Source organism: Echinops telfairi, unplaced genomic scaffold (genome assembly GCF_000313985.2).
Source record: "Echinops telfairi isolate 266 unplaced genomic scaffold, ASM31398v2 ScPeMD7_7410;HRSCAF=8448, whole genome shotgun sequence".
Lineage (NCBI taxonomy): Eukaryota > Metazoa > Chordata > Mammalia > Afrosoricida > Tenrecidae > Echinops > Echinops telfairi.
The window spans coordinates 4730315-4750235 of record NW_022111310.1 but is presented as its reverse complement, the minus strand read 5'-3'; the positions used below and the strand labels follow the sequence as shown (position 1 = coordinate 4750235).

Here is a 19921-nt window from a genome sequence, read left to right as displayed (position 1 = left end):
GGAGTGGAGACCCAAAGCCCATTTGTAGGCCACTGGACATCCCCTTACAGGCTTGGGAATGTTAGAGCAGCTCGCAACTCACTGAGCTAGAATTGAGGCTAGATGGGCTGGGCGGCATCTGGCTACTGCTATTGAGCACTTGAATCAGGTGTGCCCTAGTTCAGTGCTGATCAGAAAGGATTAAATGCAGACCAGAATTTCAAATTTTCATTGTCCTGAGATGATCTTGAAACCTCGAGTCTCAAGTATCCCTAAGTCTTAAGACCAAATAGTAGTTTCGCATAACTAGTAAAAACTGTAAGGGGCCCTGGTGGTGTAGTGGCTGGTCACACGTGGAGTTGCCAACCAGTTTCAAATCTCGAGCTGCTCTGAGGGAGAAAGTGAAGGTTTCTTCTCCCCTAAAGAGTGACAGTCTAGGTCAGCTACAGGGGCGCTTCTACCCTTTCCCATAAGGTCAGCGTGAGTCAGAATTGACTCAATGGCAGTACATTCAGTCAATGAGTAAATTGTCTGCTTTGAGCATTTCTCTTTTAAGAACTATGTGAGATCAAATTGACAACAGCAGCTTAATAGATAAAAACCTTATCAGGCAGTGGATTTATGTTAATGGGGGTGAACAGCTCCATAAAGGAGAGAGAATGGAATCGGTATCCCTAAAGTGGATGAGCATTGGTTATTGTGCTGTGTGTATGTTCTCAGCAGCAGTAAGATAACGTTTACACTTGTGTATAAAAAGACGATGGATTTGTTTCTGACCTGAAAATGTCCTGATTTTGGTCACTGCTTTTCCTTTTCCTGACAGGCAGTTTGTCACAGTTTATTGGTTATCCCAGCTCGGAGCCAGAGCTTTGATATCTTGCAAAGCGCCGTCAGTAAGCATTTGGTAAATATACTTTACTTTCCTTTTTAAAAAACAAACAGTTATTCCGTGATTAAGATGGGCTTTGCTGTAGCCAGGGAGAGAGAGGAATTTTGTGTTCCTGATACCAGTTCTTAGCCTTTGTGTCTCCACATGTGCTTCTCATTATAATTTTGGGTCAAGAACTGAGAAACCGGGGTTTTATTCCTGGCTGTTGAATGGATTCTTTGCCTTGGGAGAATCCCCAGTGACTCTGAACCCTCAGTTTCTGCGTCTGCAATGACGGACTCGAGAATTACATGCAAGACCCCTTTCAACCTTTCGTGGTCTCACTCGAGTGGCTGGCATTGCATGTATTGGCATTTGGCATGCGGACTAAACTGTGTGCTCTGGAACCGAGACCATCAGGCTCAAAAGGAATACCATTATCTTAACAGGCACTGGCTAGGACCTGGACACCAGAAGTGAGCTCCGTCATGAGACTGACTTGACTTTGGGCCAATGGGTGTTCCTTGCCCCCTTTACATGCAGTTTCCATTAGGCCTGCCTTCGTTGCAGCTTTTAACTTCCCTAGTGTCTCCCCCAATTTGAACTGGAGCTGTTTATCCGTTTACAGGAGGGAGTCTGGATTTTCCCCTTCCAGTGACTCACTTGAGTGGATAGTACACATCCACCCCTTTTCCTCTTTAAAATGGTACTTCCTTTAAGTTGAAGGAGTACTGCTTCAAATGTCCAGGACTATGTGCTCTCTGCTGTTAAATGTAGAGGTCGTTCCCTATGTGTCTCCAGCGATGCTACCCTTTCTTTTCCCCAACAGTGTGACTGGCCTGTAACGCTCGTATCAGACCGTCCCCTCACCCCCCTCCACGCGTGCTCTCCTCTCTGCAGTCACTGTGCGAGTCAGAGACTGGCAGCGTTTGTCAGCCAGTGGAAGCCCTCAGCTCCACGGACTTTGTTCTTATGATTTCTCAACAGTAGTTTCCAGGAGACTTAAGCCATGTCGATAATGTGCTCCCTGGTAGACGTCCTTGTGCTAGTGCAGACAGACGGTAGAGGTGAGATGAACTGGCAAACTATGATGACTTCTAGCTTTGGTTTATTTTCAAGGCAGTGAAACAAGCAAGTGTACACGTGATAATACCTGACTGATTCCAAGAGGTACTTTCCTTAGTCAAGTCTGAGTTGAATGACTAGCTAAATCAGGACAGGGGTTCTGGGGTGGGTGGAAGATAACAGAGATTTCCTGCTGCAATATTCTTGTCATGTGATTTATAGTTGATATCAACATTGTCTTTGGATGCATGAAATAATTATTTAAAACTACTCCTGACCATCAATAGATCTGGTAATGTGTAGAACATTTTGTGAAAACGCTGTGTCGTATTTCCTGAGTTTTCAATGTTCCGAAGGAAAACAAGGCCTTAAGGATTACTGGGGATGTTTTCAGAAGTGGTGGATAGGTGGCTTGTGTTAAGCAGATTGTAGTTTTACGTAGCAGTGGTGGCAGTTGAACTTCTTAGGGGACTGATTGTGGTTTTATTGGGGCGGGTTATGGGTAGGGCTTGTGTTGGGGAGCTGAATTAATCTGACTTTCCTCCACCTAGGTTGGGCTGACGGTGATTCCTGACAGCACAGCCGGCTGTGTTCTGGGGGTGCTCTGTAAGCTCCTGGATCAGGCGTGCACACTTAGTGAAACGCTGCTTCCCTTTCTGGCTTCTTGTTGCTACAGCCTTCTCTATTTTCTGCTGACTCTAGAGAAAGGGGAAGCGGAGCACCTGAGAAAGAGGTATGCTTTATTTATCCCCCAGCCTTTGTTTTCAAATGTATATGTACATATGTTTTTTTACCTCTTCCACAGTCTAACTTCCCAGTAAATATTTACAATGACAGAAAGTGGACAAAGGTCAGATTTGTTCTTAATGAATTCTTGTTGTGTCTTGAAAATTCTTAGTCGTCCCCCCCCTTCCCCATTAAGGTACAAATTTGAAGTTAGATGACATTGTAAAGTTTCTTGAGAGTGTCACCTTGTTTGCTACTGTTGTTCTAGCCAAAAAAAGCACTATGTTTTACCATTAGGAGGGTGGACTTTGTATTTTGCTGAGCTTCATTAAAGATACCCAAGTGGCAGTGGAAATTTTTGGACTTAAGGGCACTGTTCAAAGATGGTACTGCTTTTAATTAGTACTTTTCATGCTGTGTAATATTCAGGCTAAACGTTCTAAGATTGTTTGGAACATTCCACTGTAACTTAAAAATGTTCTTTTAAATGTTCTTTTTGCCTTTAAAAGTGTATGTTTTAAAAAAGTAATTCATTTAACATACCATTGGAGAAGGTTTAAAAGAATCTAAAACATGAGAAAATTTAAAAAAAAAAAGGACATTGTTAACCTGCTTTTAACATTGTATTATGTACCTTCTAGTATTTTCTGAGTTTTGAAGTACCGTGAAAATATATCATACATAGTAATTTTAGAGAACATCTGTATAGTTTACAGGGCAGTTTTAAGCTAGACATCTAATGAAGCAATGCTCGGGTTAAGAACTGCAGCGTGACACTCTTTTCATGTACTTTCCATAATCACATTTTCTTGTCTACACACAGTGCTAGAAACCACCACTTCCATGCTAATCACTGCCGTAAACCATCCCATTCTTGTGAATTTTATATTAAAGCGTTCATGCTTATGTGTTTCTGTTTTGAATCTTTCAATATCATTTATAACAGCGGTTGTCAACCTGTGGGTCGCAACCCCTTTGGGGGTCGAATGACCCTTTCACAGGGGTTACCAGATTCATAACAGTAGCAAAATTACAGTTATGAAGTAACAACAAAAATAATTTTATAGTTGGGGGTCACCACAACATAAAGAGCTGTATTAAAAGATTAGCTGTATTTTACTCATTTACATTTCTTTCAAGGAGGGGAGTCATCAAACTTCTTCCTGTTAAACAATGGTTCTCAACCTTCTTAATGCTGTGACGCTTTAATACAGTTCCTTATGTGTGGTGACCCCCAACCATAAAATTATTTTCATTGCTACTTCATAACTGTCATTTTGCTACTTTCATGAATCGGGCGACCCCTGTGAAAGGGTCGTTTGACCCCCAAAGGTGTTGTGACCCACAGGTTGAGAACAGCTGCTTAACCGATAGTACTGTCTAGGGTTTCATGGACTATGCAGGCATTGCACTGGTAGCTATGGGTGGACAATAGAAAAATGAAAGGCAGTGGTTGTGTTCTAGTCCAATTTTACTTATATAGACAGGCTGTGGACTGGAGTTGGCTTGTTAATCAGTTTACCTGACCCCTACTCTGTAATAATCTGTTACTTGAGTATACCACCACTTAATTTACTCACTGTACTATCCACGTTTTTTTCCAGTAAGTATATATACATTTTTAAATTTATATACTTTATAGACTAAGTCAAATAGTTCTGATCAGTAACGGTTCCTAGAAGCCCTAAAACGGACTGCCACAGTTCCTGCTTTGGCATTGCTCTCCTTCCTTGTGGTACAGAGGTCTCTGCTTTATTATTTCTCTGTGGTCGAGATGCTTCGAGAATGCAACACTCCGCTTTATACTTGAAGTGTAAGGAATCTGTAGTCATTCTAATATGGTTTCTGTCAAGTTTCTTGACATCCAAAGTAACCAAAGTGGGAAATGAATGTATTGGACCCTTGTAAGAGTAACCTTAAAGCCCGTGGCTAGGAACCCTGGTGGTGTAGTGGCTTATGAGTTAGGCTGTTGAGTGCAAGGCCAGCAGTTTGAAACCACCAGCCACTCCAAAGAATGAAGTTGAGGCTTTCTACTCCTGTGAAGAGTTATAATCCCAAAGGGTCAGTTCTACCAGTCCTATAGGGTCGCTGAGTCAGTGTACTTGAGGAAGTATGTGTGTGTGTTTCTGAGAGGCCTGTGGTTGGGCATCATTAGGAACTGGAACTAGAATCCCATCAAAGCCAGCTGGAACTGTAGGTGTTGCTTTCTTTCCCCCCTTCTCTCCCTCTGGATTGTGCAGCCTTATCTCTGTCTGCGTTAGCCTCAGTATTGGCTGCATCTGCATCTACAGGGTAGCTTTCTCTCCTCTGGTACTAGACTGCCCCAGCCTGGCTTTATGTCTGCCCAGAGATTGAATTAAGTCTCTGCAGATAAGAGAATCTGGTTGGCTTGGAAAATTAATTCAGTGCCTGCCTAAGATGGGGATTGCTCTGTTGTTTGGGGTTGGTGGCCATATTGTGAAAGAGCTGCTCCCTATAGGGCAGATGTCTGGGAGGATTATGCACTTCTGGTTCAGAAACTTGGACAGACGGATTTGACATGGCCTCTCCCTTCAAGTGAACATTGCTTTGTTAACTGGCAGTTTTCTAGATTTGATTCAGACAGCTACAAGTCCACCTATTTTTATCTCATAAATTTGCACTTCCTATAAAGGTATCAAGAGACTTCTATTGACAAGTTTGGATTTATCATCTCTGGATGGTTGTGGCCCTGGCTGTAGGGATAGTTAGTACCTAGAATCCATTTAGCCTCTCGACAAATCTGCCCTATATTGAGAAATTGAAGAGGCTCAGAATCAGGTTTGTAAGCATATAGAGTGTCGTGGATTTTTTTCCCCTCCATATTTTACGAGTGGGACATTCTTAGTCTTGTGATGCCTATGTGCACATGGAGTTCATTCTGTTGCCGGGCTGGGTTAGGTACAGTCGGCGTGGCTTCAAGAATATCTTACTAAGGCCAGGAAAGTGGTGGTTGCTAGCCTTTAGAACCCATGCAAAAAGTGAAGTCAGCTAATTTCAGTGGGTGTTTATTTAATTCTCGTGAAACCCAGTTCTTAATTATTGTAGTTTGTGGTGGTTTACTTAAAGCCGCCTATTTATTAAAAGGGCACTGCAGATTGGGAAGGGGCACTTTTGTGTATGTGATGGCTTCACTGTTTATTCTCCATCTTTGCTATTGTAGGGACAAGCTGTGGGGGGCCTGTATCTCCATCCTGGTGGTCCTGCCTCGAGTTCTCAGGTTGATGCTGCAGAGCCTGAGGGTGAACAGAGCTGGGCCCAAGGAGCTGCCTGTTGTGGGCCAGCTGCTTCGCCTGTTGCTGCAGCATGCACCCCTCAGGACGCACATGCTGACTAATGCGGTCTTGGTGCAGCAGATCATCAGGAACATTACGGTAAGAGAAGTGGTACCAGGGGCTAGTGCTGTTCGTGCCAGCAGGGATTTGGTGGGGAGGTGTGTGAGGGCGGGTGATGACGGGAGGGTGCCAGATATTGATGGAATCAAACCAGTTGTGGTTTCTCAGGGCTTCCTCCCCCACATAAGTCTCTCCCTTAAACAATGTCTTTGTTTCTAGAATAGGAAATAAAAGCTGTAAAACAAAGTCAAGGTGGCTTAACTAATTGGAAAAAAGATACAGGTGTTAGAAGGACTCTTGTCTGGATTCTGTTAGGAACTCTTGATTATGATAGCTCGGCAAGTTATTTTCTTTCCCTGTCTTGAGCTAGCTTTTTCATTTGTAAAAATAGGAATAAAGCCAAGTTCATTGAGTTTTAGGGAACAGTGAGCTCACCCCACCCTCTTAAGGTGGTTAATGTGCTTGGCATTTATTTGTCAGTACTGTCAGCTAACGTAAGGGGACTTCTGAGTAGAAGTGAACTTGGGGTCACTTTCTTGTCGGTAACGAGGGAGAGGCTGCGGCTGCCTGTGTGTTGGTGGTTTGCTCTCCGCCATCAGCAATGTGGGGTGGGGGGTGGGGGGGCTACCTCTTGTTGAGGGTTTCTTCGGGGCTTGGTTTTGAGGGCTAGAGAGATTTGTTTTTTAAAAAAATATTTGAGTGTTTTTTGGCTCATATATAGCAAAATTGCTGTAATAGAGCTTTTGCACACATTCTGAATTTGCTCAGTAGCTTGTAAAGAAGCCGTAGAAAAGATAATGGGTTAATTCTGAAATAGATTTCTTAAAGAATCAGTCCATCACCATAAGAAGAAATTGATCGTCAGTTGGCCCTATAGATATTAATGTAGTTTTTAATTTCCAATTACAGATGGTTCTAGAGTGACAAAGGAAGTGGGGGTTGGGGGTTTGGAAACTACTAAGAAACTGGTCACATTTGTACTTTGGGAGATAACTAGGAATTGTCGCTGCCTGCAGTAATGCCCAGTTAATAGTTCCTTTTTTCCAGCAACACTTAGAGATGAGGCATTGTTGGCAGAGGCTCCGAGAGATCATGTTGGAGCATGAAAACTCCTGTTTTGTGGTGTAGTGATGTCGGTGTGATTCTGAACTCTCTCTCACTTTCCCCTCAGACGTTGAAGAGTGGAGGGGTGCAGGAACAGTGGCTCACAGATTTACATTACTGCTTCAATGTGTACCTCACCAGCCATCCCCAGGGGCCTGCGGCGTTGAGTGCAGTGTATTGAAGTGACACCATGGAACCGGTTTGAAATTGTGTATTCACATTTATCTAATTCTGAAGGTAAACTGATGGAATGAATGTTTGTCATTATTATTAAAGTTCAACTTTTGAAGTTGTTTATGAACCTTCCTTTGTACTAAAGTAAAAGGTGACACCTGGAAGTTCCCACTGGTGAGTGGGCAGGCACATGACACATGGGTAATCTAGTTTGCATTTCTTGGGAGCTGAATATAAGACAGCTCCTAATAATGTGATGCCTTCTGCTATTTGCTCAAGAAATTGGCCAACGGTTTGTGGTTCCATGTAAGCAAACTTCAGTGATTGTGCTCACAGCCCCACTTTATCCAGACAGCCACAAAACGCTTGGGTTTGATTGGCTTTGGGTTTTGTTCTCCATCAGAAGATAGCTTCTCACTGGAGCTCTGTGATCTCTGGAGGTGGTGTCCTCCAGGCAGGGGCAAAATTGCAGGACCGTGGATGTACGAGGTTGGGACTTTTTTACAGCTAACTGGTGCTTGGCTTGATCACTTTTAAATGTTCTAAAAAAATATATATCAAAACTTTAAAACTTAATTTCTACTAAAGATCCACAATAGTTTAAAAGGTTACAGCTCTGATCTTGCCCCTTCATACTTTTTTGGTCCCCAAACTCAACAATTAAAAGGAACACAATTTGAGCCCGAGGTAGTCCAGACTGCTGTTTGGGGCATGGTATAAATCACAGAGCACACACAACAGTTCTTCGGGAGATGCAAACACTACCCTCGGAGTGTATAGATGTAGATAGAGCACATGTTGAGAAATAATAGCTTCCTATATTTTGGTTTAATAAAGCTTTCTAGCAATATTTATTTTACTTTGAAAAAAAATACGGTATTTTAGGAAGAACAATTATAATTATAATTTAAATACTTTAAAATGCGTCATATAGTTAACATAGATGTCACTAAGCAAACGGGAAGTTTGAAGGATGTGTATACCTCGCATGTTAGTGGTGTCCCTCCTGTCTTCATTTCCACATGGAAATGCCCTTGACCAGTCACTACATTTGACATTTTATTGTTCTCAGAGAGCTAGTGTGCACACAGTTAGCATGGCGTGGCCTTTTGACAAGGTCGGTTGCTTCTGGAATGCTGTAGCTGGAGTACAGACCTCGCTGCCTGGAGGCTCTGGGCTGAGAAGCGATCTGACTGGTTTCTGGATGCTGGTACTGGGGAGAAGCACACCCTGTGGGTGGGCGCAGAGGCTAACGTGGGAGCTGCAAATAGGTCAAGAATCGCTAAGTGTACATTCTGTCTGGGCGGCCTGAACGCAGCACTAGGCTGTGATTCGAGGCTGGAGTGTAAGACACGGAGTAACCAACGTGCTGGCTGGGATGAAATTTGCTGCATCGAGTCCTGGAACCTGTAGTGAAATGAGGACAGCTGCCGTCGGACAGGTTCCTGCCCATCTCGTGTAGGTTCTTCAGTTGATGAGGCAGGAAGCCACGCGCATGCCAGCCAGCTGGCAGAAACTCTTACTTAGCACCCCTGTTGTGCTTAGACTGGGTTTTGTTCTGACTTCCAGCATACTGACTGATGGGAAGACAACACAGCAAGGCTCCTGAATGCTGGCTAAGCTGAGCCCCGAAACTGCTGTGTAAGAATGCAAAGAACACTGATTGAAATTCTTCCTGAAAGGACCACGTGTTCAGGCTAAGGCCTCACCTCAGACATTGAAGTCTTCCCACGATGGAGAAGAGAGTCAGCAGAGAAGCTGAACTACTAGCTTTTCCAGCTCCCCCGAACACAGGCCTCTGGAATAGGTCCTCGAAGCTTTGTTTCATTTGATTGAGTCGTTGCTTGTAGGTTATAAGAGAAGTTCCTGGCTCTTCGACTGTTCTCTCGGAGGTGCACACACTGCAGACCGCTCCCTGTCAGAGGCAAGCATGAGAGAGGTTCAGGTGATTCGTTACAAAGCAGAAGGGAAGAGTTCTTGCGGCGAGGAAGAGCTTGGGCTCCCAGAACCTATAAACAAGGTGATGGACCAGTTAACTGAGGCAGGGTGACTTGACCTACATCTCTATCATCCCAAAGGTGACAGTGGCATCTTTTCAAGGAGTAAGGGTGAAGGCACTTGTGTTGGAACTGGAGCTCAAGGGCCTCTCCATGTATCTCCGGCACATACAGCTCTTCAACTGTCCCACTTTCTGTGGGGCAGTTTCCTAGCATCCACTGCAGTAAATAGCTCATTGGAAAATTTTTATTTTTAAGAAGAATGCACTAATATCTAACTAAAAATGGATTTCTTGAGCCTTTTTGTGACCTTGAACTTGCAAATTGATGTTGGAAACTGGTGATGTGTAGTTAACACTCTTTTGATTAGGAGCAATGCCCCAGTTTGGTAAGAGATCTTGAGGACATATGGCTACATAGTGCTCTTAACTCTCTATGGAACAAAGAAGTAAATAGGAAGGGTGAATAGTTCAAAGCATTAACCAACATAAATGTAATTTTCCTATCCTGGTTTGTCAGTATTGCTTAAAAGTTTATCATACCTGGAATGTCTACTAGAGATATTAAAATGAGAATTTCGTAAGAATTACAGGCCTACAATATAAAATAAATTTTATGCAAAACAATGTACCGCTTTGGGTACAAGATTACTGTCATAATTAGACCGCCAGGGAGGGTCAGTTTGATCATCAACTACTGTTTTGGGACGCTGACATGTTTTTGGTTGCTTTGACTACAAAATCTTGGGTTTTGTCATCTGCGTCTCCCTGTGCAGATGGGACAGAATTACACTGGAGTCTTGCGCCATTCCTAACCAGCCTTACGGTTAGCCCATTCATTGACTAGCATTTTTAATATGTGTATGCACATGTTTCAGTTAAGTGTCCCTGATTTCATGTTACAAAACTGTGTGCTCAAGTCATGTGTATTTCATGGGGATTTCCTCTTAAGAGTCGTGCTTGGTAAAACACAGGCTTCACTTGCTAGCAGTGCTGTCTGTCCAGCAGCCTTGGTTAGTGGATGATGCTGACTGGGCAGGGTGGGCCGAATAAAACCTGTTCCCTTGAATTTGGGATTAAGAAAGAATTGTCTTTTATTTAACCCTTGTCAACTTAAAACCAATCCTATGGTGTGTGTGTGGGGGGCGGTTATAAGCTTATTCATTCATATTAAGTACAGGAAGTCTGAGTGCATGCCCTTTGTTGTTCGGGACTATTGAGTCAGGCCTGACCCATGGCAGCCCTGTGCCCAACTGAACGGGACACCGCCTGGTCCTCTGCTAGCCTCAGATTTGTCCCATGCTTAAGCCCTCTGTCAGTCCATTTTATCGAGAGCATTCACTCTAGAGCTTTTATCCGGCTAAACACCTCAATTAAGGTTTCTGATCCTGGGTTTTAAGACAAAGTAAAACATGCTCTGTTTGTCTATAGTATTTGATTATAAATGCTGCTTGTAATTATACCTATCTCATAGTTCGAGTTTTGAACTTCACTCATATATAAAGATGAATGCTTTCCATAGAACATTGGGCTTGAATTCCTTTGAAACTTTCTACCCCACTCAGCACTCCCAGACCAGCCTCCTATATTACATGAAGCTGCATAATAACTCCTTCTAGAGAAGTTGCAGTAATTACTTGGTCTCCTCCCACCCCAAAAAGTGAAATGAATGTTAAAGTTCATGCTGACAGCCACTGTTGGCCTTCCCAGCTGGTCTCTTCCTGCAGGATGCCTGTGACAGGTGAGGGTGGGTGTGGGTTGCCATAGCTACCTGTGAAGAAACACTGGAACTGGCATTAGCTGCTGACAGCACTGAACTTATCACCCAACTTTAATGTTGGTATGACTGAAGGGCCCTGAATCAAACACTTGTCTTCAGCCTGGAAAGAAGGTTCCCTGAGCTGCCCGTGGAGGACCGAAAGTGGACAGTTGAGTCAGCTGAACACACCCTCAAGGAGGCAAAGGCCAGAATTGGCAAAGGGACTTTCCTCTCTGGGGGAAGAAGATGTCGGATCCTAATGAGAGGCCTGAATGGCACAAGAGCAAGCCTGTGGAGGGATCTGTTGCCGAGAACAGCTCTGACAAGAGTGCCTCTTAGGGAGACAGATGAGGACACAGGACCCCAGGAAGGGGCACGCAAAGCACACGGCTGGGATCAAGCCACCCTGGGGAATCCTGGCAACCTGTTCTCATGGTTTCCACCTTGGAGAGGAGGGGTGGGGGTAGCTTCCCCACATCCTATTCCCCCTTCTCCCCTTTCTGCTTCGAGGTCAGCGGGCATTTTACCTGAATTGAGATGCAGCACAGAAGGGCCTTTGGGTGGTCGTGTGGAATGGTGGCCTTTACCTTCTTGAGAGCAACCTGAAATGACCAAACATTGTCATCTACATTTGAGCAGTGATGGCTGTGGCCTGACTGAGTTCTGACTTCCTCAGTGAGCAGTAGGAGGTGTCTACGAGACAAGTCAGTGCACGGGGAAACCCAGGGTGCTGCAACGAGCTCACCAGGCTTAGTCTCTGGTGTGTTCACTTGGATGAGCTTTATCCATAGCTGCACGAATGAGTGCTTCGTGCGGGGCTTGGGTTGGGGACGGTGCCTTACTGCCATGGAGTCGACGCCAACTCACAGCCACTAGCAAAGGAAGGTCAGAGGGAGGCAGGCAGGGTCTACCGGAGCCAAGAGGTCCTGGAGATGGGGGGGTCGGTGGCATTTTCAGTCATGAAACTCAGGAGACTCTGGCTGGAGTTCTCGGCTGAAATGGGAGTGGGGGAGGAGAGGTAGAGTGTGGTGCTGAGAACACCCTGGGTGCTTGGAAGCAGCCATGTTCAGTTCCCATCTGAATGGAGTGCCCCCTGTGTTTAGGAAGTCCCACTACCGCTTTCTGGGGCTGCTGCTTGTAAACTACGAGGTGCCCATCAAGAGTTACCGTAGATTTGCGTGAGCATCGAGTGCTTGGTGGACTTTATGCCCGAGCTGCCCTTGGATGGACCCTTGGTGGTCTTGCCTGCTGCAGTGGTCTTTGAGGGCTTTACTTGCTGATCTTTCTGCCAAACCTGGAGGAGCAAGACCACACACTCTCTGTTCCACATGTCCGCATCTCCAGCTCCCAGCTGCTTCATGTGCAGAAGGTGGGAAAGGTGCTTCCTGCACTGATAGCTAGTGGAGACAGGGGTGGGAAAGGTGTTAAGTCTTATTAGATCACAGCACTGAAGAAAAAGAAAAAGTTAAAAAAGGCAAATTTCTATAAAGTTCCTAGAAGCTAGATAAATTCTATTTGCTGTATTCTGGGCAGGTGCAGGTAAGCTTCTAGTCCTAATTTCAGTGGCAGCATGTTAAGTTACTTTTCTATCGACAAACATTCCCTGGACTAGGTATAAGCAATGAGGCCAGTTCTCGCCCTGCAGGAGCTCACAGACTACTGGGTCAAACAAGCTGTGCAGTGTGAGCAAGGGGTGGAGCGAGAAGTGAGACTGGAGGGAGTGCAGGAATGACATGTTTGGAGGTTCAGTAAGGATTACTTCTGCTGAATTTTAACGGGAACTTGATGGCTTACCAGGAGTCTTGATGGCACTGTGGTTAAAGTGCTCAGCTCTGCTAATCAGGGGGTTGGTGGTTCAAACCCACCTGCTGCCCTACGAAAAAGGTGTGGCCATCTGTTTCTGTAAAGACTCACAGCCTCCCTTAACAGTCTGCATCGACAATGTTCTACATTCTACTCTAAGGAGTAGCAACTGCAGTCTTCATAGCTGATGATACAACTATCGGTCTCTGTCCGTAGGAAAGGAGAGTAGAATGATGACCATTAAAGATGCGGGAGCTAGCTTGTGCCTTGTGCTCCCGAATGCAGGTGAGGAGATGGCCAAAGGCACCAAGAAGGTTGGGGTCATGGCCAGTTGTGGTGCCTCCCTCAGGAAAATGGGGAAGAGAGGAGCTGGCACTGCAGTTCCCACGAGGACAGTAGCTGCTGGGCCTGACCTACACCCCCCGCCCCCCCAGCTATCCCAGCAAAGGCCGCCAGCAGAAGACTGGAGGGAGTGAAAGGCCAGCAGAAGCGCCACCATTTGAAACGTCTCTGCCTGAGACGAACGGGTTACTTAAGGTAGTGATAGAATGCAGGTGAAAGACGCGTGGAAACAATTAGTCCAGTGGATGAAGAGACCACACAGCGATCTCTGGCGCTGAAGCCCGAATGAGAGGACGCCTGCCAGCCACTGCCATCTGCTCAGAAAGAGGTCACATCAGAAGGTCCTAAGTCGAGAAGGGTGGGGGGGATGGAATAAAACTCAAAACCATAAAATCAAATTGGAACAGAAGACCACGTTTCCTGGTTGGAGAGACTGGTGAACCCCTAAGGATATGGCCCTTTGCCACCCACTGGTTTGGCACTGAACTCCGCTGCACAGGCCACAGTGGAGCTAAAAGAATCAGAGCTCTGTAGGGCACCATAACACCAGCGGGGTGCCCACCGCTTAGAACAGGGGCCCTCAAACTTTTTAAATGGGGCCAGCTCACTGTCCTTCAGACCCGTTGGAGGGCTGGACTACAGTTAAAAAAAATACTATGAACAAATTCCTATGCACACCACATATTTTGCAGTAAAAAACAAAATGGGGCAAAAACACCCAGTGGGCTGCATGTGGCCCTTGGGCCATAGTTTGAGGATGCTTGCTTTAGAAGAATGCACCGTTGGAGATCCAAAGGGCAGCATCTGCCCACAGACAGCACTCATGAGCATTAGGAGAGCAGCCGGGAGCACCAGGAGGAGGTGAGTAAGTGAGGGTGCAGTGAGGGGATTACGATCAATGAGATGAAACAACGGCATGAGCTGGTGAATGGGAACCTGCTTTGTGAACGAGAAGAACAAAGGGCGTGGAGAATGGTCCAAGGGACCCCACGGGTCCCAGGCTTCAGGACCCTGAATGAGACTAATGAACTTGACTAGATGGTGCCACCACTGCTGGTTGCTCTGAAGGAGGTCCCGGATACCCCTGCCATCAAGTCAGTTTCCACTCGGAGTGACACTGGGGGACAGAACTTGCTCCTTATGGGTTTTAGAGATGGTACATCTTTTCAGGAGCAGACAGCCTCCACTTACCCCCTTGGAGTGACAGGAGTCTTTGAACCAGTGATCTTGCAGTTAGCAGTCTAATGCCTAACCCACGGCACCAGCAGGGTCTGGATAAAGTGGGGGAAAATGTGGAATGAAACTTAAAATCGTAAAAGACGAGGCTTGCTGATTTGATTGCACAGAGACTGGCGGACCCCTGAGACTATGGCCCTGAGAGACCCTTTGGGTCTGGAACGCTCTGCCCAACACATGGAAGTCGAGCGCTGGGGCAGCATTCACCCAGAGAGCACGTCCCAGACAGAGACAGGAAGGGTGCAGTGACTGTGGGATCGCAATCAGTGACACTATAAACAATGTGAATGAACGCTGGAACAAAAATTTCTCTAAACTTCCACCCAAATCACAATTTTGAAGAGCCGAGTGTGGGTGTGCAGCCGTGGAGACTGTACAGGGCAGTCTGACTCTAGCCTATAGCGTGACTGTGGGTTCACACACTGCCCTGGGCAGTGGGGTTTGGTTGTTTCTGGGGGCGGTTTACCAAGCTGAGGAGGGCATGCCAGAACGTGCATGCACACAGGGGTGGGCTTTGGCAGGAAAAAAAGCAATCGGCAGCGTGCCCGGAGCACTGAGTGTTTGGTGAGGGAAAGAGGGGAGGCTGGGCTTCCCCGTAGAAAAAGGCACCATTGCTGAGGGTCTGTGGAACCGCAGGCGCCTTTCCTGGGATGAAGCCTGATAATCACACTGTGAACAGATCGAAGGAAGCTCAGACAAAGGAGCTCTGAGGGTCCTGGGCATCAGACGGTCGGCTGCTAGCCTCGTGTCAGCTGTTTGGAGGGAAGGATGTGGCTGCTTCTGCAAGGACTTTCAGTCTTGGAAATGAAGTCCAGGGTCACTGGTGGTCAGTTTGGTTTGGTCTTATCCCATTTAGCTAACATTCATGTGCCTGCAAGCCGCTATTGAACAGTTGTTGGGGAGCCTTCAGGGGAGGTGGCATCCATGTTCAGCATCTGGAGCTGCTATGGCTCCTGATGGGCCACCAAGGGGCCACAGAGAGCAGCTCACAGAGTTGGCCCTGCCAGATTTCTCAAAACACCAAACAGGAAATGGTCCTCTTCCTAAACCTGCCCAAACCTGGCAGTGCTTGATCAGCCCCAGCCTTCCTTCCCCAAAGTGATTGCAGCCAGCCTTCCCTTCTTTCCTGGAGAGGGACAAACCTTGACCCCCCTCCCCGCAACCACCCCTAGAACACGTGCCACGCATCCCAAGAGCCTGCTTGGAGGATTAAGGTGCACCTGACCCAGTCATGATGTTTTCAATCACCTCAAAGGCACATGAAGGGTGGACAATGAACAAGGGAGACCACAGAAGCCTCGATGCATCAGAATTATGGTGGCCAATTCTGGAAGTACCGTGCAGGCCCAGACAGCAAACGCAGTCACCGTGCACCGGTGTGCACTGTGCTGCAGCACTGGGCGCCCAGCACAGCGCAGACCTGAGGACTGGGCAGGGTCTCGTTCTCTGCACAGAGCTGGCTGTGAGGCAGCACCCACTTGATGGCACCTCACACCACGAGGTGCAATCTGCTCATGAAATCCTGGGGTACTTCCCAGTCTCCCTGGACTCTGCCTACAGCACTAGCTTGCAATCAGCGGGCACTCTGTGCGGGCTATGCTCCCTGTCCCACTCCTCAATGCTCCTTAGCTTTATTGTCACGTCAGACACAGTCTCAGGACAGCACACGGGGCTCCTTCACGTAGATTGGAAGATATCGAAGGACATAACAATCAAAAGTCACCAGACGTGACTTTCTACAATGGGCAGCATCCCAGAAGCCCTTTTGGAGTCTACCTCCAGGCCTCAGAGTTGCACAATGGCTCAGCCAGGGGGAGCCTGTATAATTACCTCCCCAGATGGGCACCTTACACTATGAGCCCACTGTTCTTGGGAGGAATGACTGAAGGCTCATTTGCTTCTATGCACACTTACTGACAGGACCTGTCAACTTCTCACTCTTCAAAGGAGTCAAAGAACACGTGTGAGGGGGAGCGTTTTGGCCAGGGAGCAGCTGTGGAGCCTGACGTAAACCTTGCTGGCTTGTTGCAATCCCAAGTTTCAGCTGAAATACTAACGCAAGGTTCCCTGGGGTGGAAGCCAGTGCACAGCCTGGGAGATCTCTCCCAGGAGGGAGAGCCCGGACCAGAGGGGCTCAGCAGGAAGCTTGCCCTTCGAGAAGCTTCGCTGAGGTCATTTAACTGTCCATGCGCCGGTTTCATCATCAGTAGAGAAGAACAATACTTCCTCACAGGGTCCTTGTGAGGATCAATGGAATTTGTACAAGCAAAACCACTTAAAACATTGGGCACTGTGCCAAGCATTGACCTAACTACTGGCATTGGTGGTAGTCAGAATGACACATGCACTCTGCTCCCGACGGCTACGTTGTCTGCCCTGTTCTGAGGTCAAGAGCGCAAGGCCTGCCTCCAACTACATTATCTTGCCCATAGCAAGACCTGACTTCCCTAAAGATGAAGGGGCAAGAAAGACTCTTGGCTTTGAGTGAGGCAGAGGTTAAGGTGCTGGGTGTGTATCCCTCGGACAAGGGGAACCTGGTCCCTGTCTTGACTGGTGGGGAGAGGGGGGGCAGCTGCAGCCGGTCTTTGGGTACTCCTGGAGGCCTGGCCTTAGCCCCGACACAGTCTCTCTCCCGCTCTTAGGCTCTCTCCAGCCCCTTGCCACTTGGCTCCTGTGCTTACAGTGATAAGCCTGCGCTGTTCTATCCCAGGGTCCATGTGTGCCGTCCATCCCAGTCTCTAGGCCTGAGGACAGAGAGAACGGGCGGCGTCCTGGGAGAGGCATGGGCCACCAAAGACCCAGGTTGCCCGACCTGCCCGCTTACCGCCTCCAGGCGCGCTGGATCACAGCGGCCGCCGTGTTCTTCCTGCGGAACAGCTCTTTGCGGCCGCGTTCCCGCTGGATGATCTGCAGCCGCAGCTCGACGGGCAGCAGGTCCATGCTCACGGCCTGCCCAGGGAGCGGTGGCTCCGGCTCCTTGGGCCCCGTGCGTGTCCCCGTCTTCCGGGCTCCTGACCTCACCGCCTCTGTGCTCGGTGGCAAGTCTGCGAGCTTGTCCTGCGTCGCCCTGCTTCTTGGGGCGCGAAGGTGGAGAGGAAGCTGCCCAGCAAGGAGCGCTTCCCCCTTGGCACTGCCAGGCCGGCTGGAACCGGCCGGGGAACCCCGGCCCCCCTTGAGCTCTTGCACCCGCGTTTTCTGGGGGGCATGCCTGGCCGAGGGCGTCGCGTCGCGCCGACGGCTGGGTTTCTCGCGGCCGGTGGCTGCTGGCGTAGGGTCCTGTCCCCTGAGGCTGGGGGGCTGCTTCCCCGAGCCTTTGCCCCGTGCACGCGGCGGCCCGTCGCCTGCGGGGCCCTGGGGCAGCCCGGCCGGGGGCACTCCGGGTGCGCTGCCGCCCTCGCCTTCCACGGGGGCGGAGTGGACACGGCCGGCTCTGCCTCCACCGCGTTCTCTGGACGTTTCTGAAGGGACAGGGGAAAGAATATTTATTGGGCACAGTTTGTGTAATTGGGCACGTCTGTTCCTTTGTTCACACAAAGTATTCAGATTTGACCAGATTTGAGAGGGGTGATTATGACTGAAGATTTAAGGGACAAGAAGGGGAAAAAAACATAGCTCTCTATCAGTGACAATGCCGCTCTGAATCGAATAGACCTCCTTTAAAAGTACTGTCACGCGTCAGGAAAAACAAGGCGGTGCCCAGGGACCAAACGCATGGAAAAGGGGAACTCCTCGCCCTGGGCCCCAGCCTGGCCTAGGCCTGCGGTGGCCGTCGCAGTACAGGGTTATGCTCCCAGACCTACATAAGGCAGAACAGGAGACCTTGATAAGAAGTTCATGCAGGAAGCCAGCACTCTTATTTCAAGGGGTAGACAGTACCCTGGAGAAATGATAGCTCATATTAAACATAAAAATAAAAAATCTGCTTGCAAGCTCGGACACAAGGAGCTTGGAGTCAAGTTCGGATCCAGGTGAGTGAACAGCCTCCCAGGGGAGCTTGGAAATGAAGCCTAGGGTCTCAGTGGATCGGTGGATCCACTATTTATTTATAACCGCTCGGAGAAATGAACATAAAAACTGGCCCTAGCATGGTGGCATCCCAGAATGCCTAATAGAAGCCACAGTACATGGCCTGGTCTCAGCCTACCATACACATATTCTGAAAATGAGCCCACAGTTCAAAATGAGCAAACAGCCCACCCAGGGCAACAGTGAGAATATACACACTGGAAGATTAGACAGTCAAGAACGTTAGCTTACAGGGTACCATGCACATGGCGTGCGCGCGCGCGCGCACACACACACACTCTCTCTCTCTCTCTCTCTCTCTGACTAAAGAAATAGAACAATTTTAACCAAGAGAAAATAATAAATATACTTCAAAACCCCCCACTTTATTTATTATTATTATTTTTGTAAGTAGCATATACCTTCTATCTTTGTTTGTCAGCTGCACCCTTGACCTGGGAGGGACTTTGTAAATGCATTAAGCTAATATTTTTACAGCAATACATGAAAAAACTGGCAAGAGGAGTTTATGAAAATGCAGGGGGTGGGGCAGTGGCACAGCTGGCAAACAAATGTATAAGGTGCAAGAGAGACTCATTGCTGGAGAAAGGCGTCGTGTGTGGTAAGGTGGAGTGATCGGCACTGTGGCTACAACAATGGGCTCAAGCATAGGAGAGGTAGTGAGGGTCGGACAGGGCTGGGCTACCTGACGATTGCGCACAGGGTCACCAGGAGTCAGAACCCAATGGATGCCACCTAACAACAACCTCTCAAAGGCACAAACATATCAAAGGTAACATCATGATAGATGGATGTCAAGGATTTTGTCTTGCTTGGATTCACTATCAATGCTCATGGAAGCAGCAGTCAAAGAGATCAGATAATCATCCATTAGGACGGTGCAGGACTGGGCAGTGTTTTGTTCTAATGTGCATAGGGTCACGCTGGGTCGGAACTGACTCGATTGCATCTAACAACAACAAGTATATAGACTCATAATTGCTAAAGAAAGTGAACAGGATTTAAAGACATTGGTTACCGATGGGGATGGGGACAGAAAAAGGTAGAAAGAAGAGGGAAATGGGAAGTAGGGAGTTGGGGTGAAGGAGTGGCATTTCTCTTGAGGACACTTTTCAGTGTAGCTCTGACTCTTAGAAACACTACATTGTTCATATAACACCAAAAACCAAGCAATTCAAATCAATGGGAACTGGAAAGAAACCAAATCATTGCTATGCATGAGTCAAAGGACTGCCCTCACGGGGTGATGATGGAAAAGACCAGCACAGCAACCTTGGTAAGCTGTTTTGGTCGACAACTGTAAAGCCGTGGCTGGTGGTGGTAGGTGGTGGTGGTGGTAGTTGGCAGTTGTGCCTTGTGAGGATTCCACATGACAGGGTGGAGCCGTCCCCTGGGCTCTCCTAGGCTGTCACTTTTTTTTTTTTTTTTAACATTTTATTAGGGGCTCATACAACGGTTATCCCAATCCATACACACATCAATTGTGTAAA

General features: G+C 47.6%; 2 protein-coding genes across 6 annotated transcripts in view; one reads left to right on the top strand and one right to left on the bottom strand.

Moving 5' to 3' along the window:
- Nucleotides 1-7384, top strand: part of TEX10 (testis expressed 10) — a 31452-nt gene extending 24068 nt beyond the window's left edge. Inside the window, exons 11-14 of one of the 3 annotated variants that reach the window (XM_004710982.3) lie at nt 803-883; nt 2464-2645; nt 5820-6030; nt 7163-7384. In XM_004710982.3, the coding sequence (XP_004711039.1) occupies nt 803-883; nt 2464-2645; nt 5820-6030; nt 7163-7276 (588 nt within the window). In that variant the 3' untranslated portion in view covers nt 7277-7384. The remainder of the gene's footprint in view (nt 1-802; nt 884-2463; nt 2646-5819; nt 6031-7162) is intronic. The other 2 variants (XM_045296564.1, XM_045296563.1) reach the window with 2 other exon arrangements.
- The window catches only part of INVS (inversin), a 152336-nt gene continuing 139280 nt past the window's right edge, over nt 6866-19921 (bottom strand). For all 3 annotated transcript variants that reach the window (XM_004711070.2, XM_045296561.1, XM_045296562.1), the window contains 4 exons: nt 17230-17863; nt 12192-12421; nt 11552-11626; nt 6866-9184 (listed from right to left, as the gene is read on the bottom strand). In XM_004711070.2, coding sequence (XP_004711127.1) covers nt 9036-9184; nt 11552-11626; nt 12192-12421; nt 17230-17863 — 1088 coding nt within the window. In that variant the 3' untranslated portion in view covers nt 6866-9035. The remainder of the gene's footprint in view (nt 9185-11551; nt 11627-12191; nt 12422-17229; nt 17864-19921) is intronic.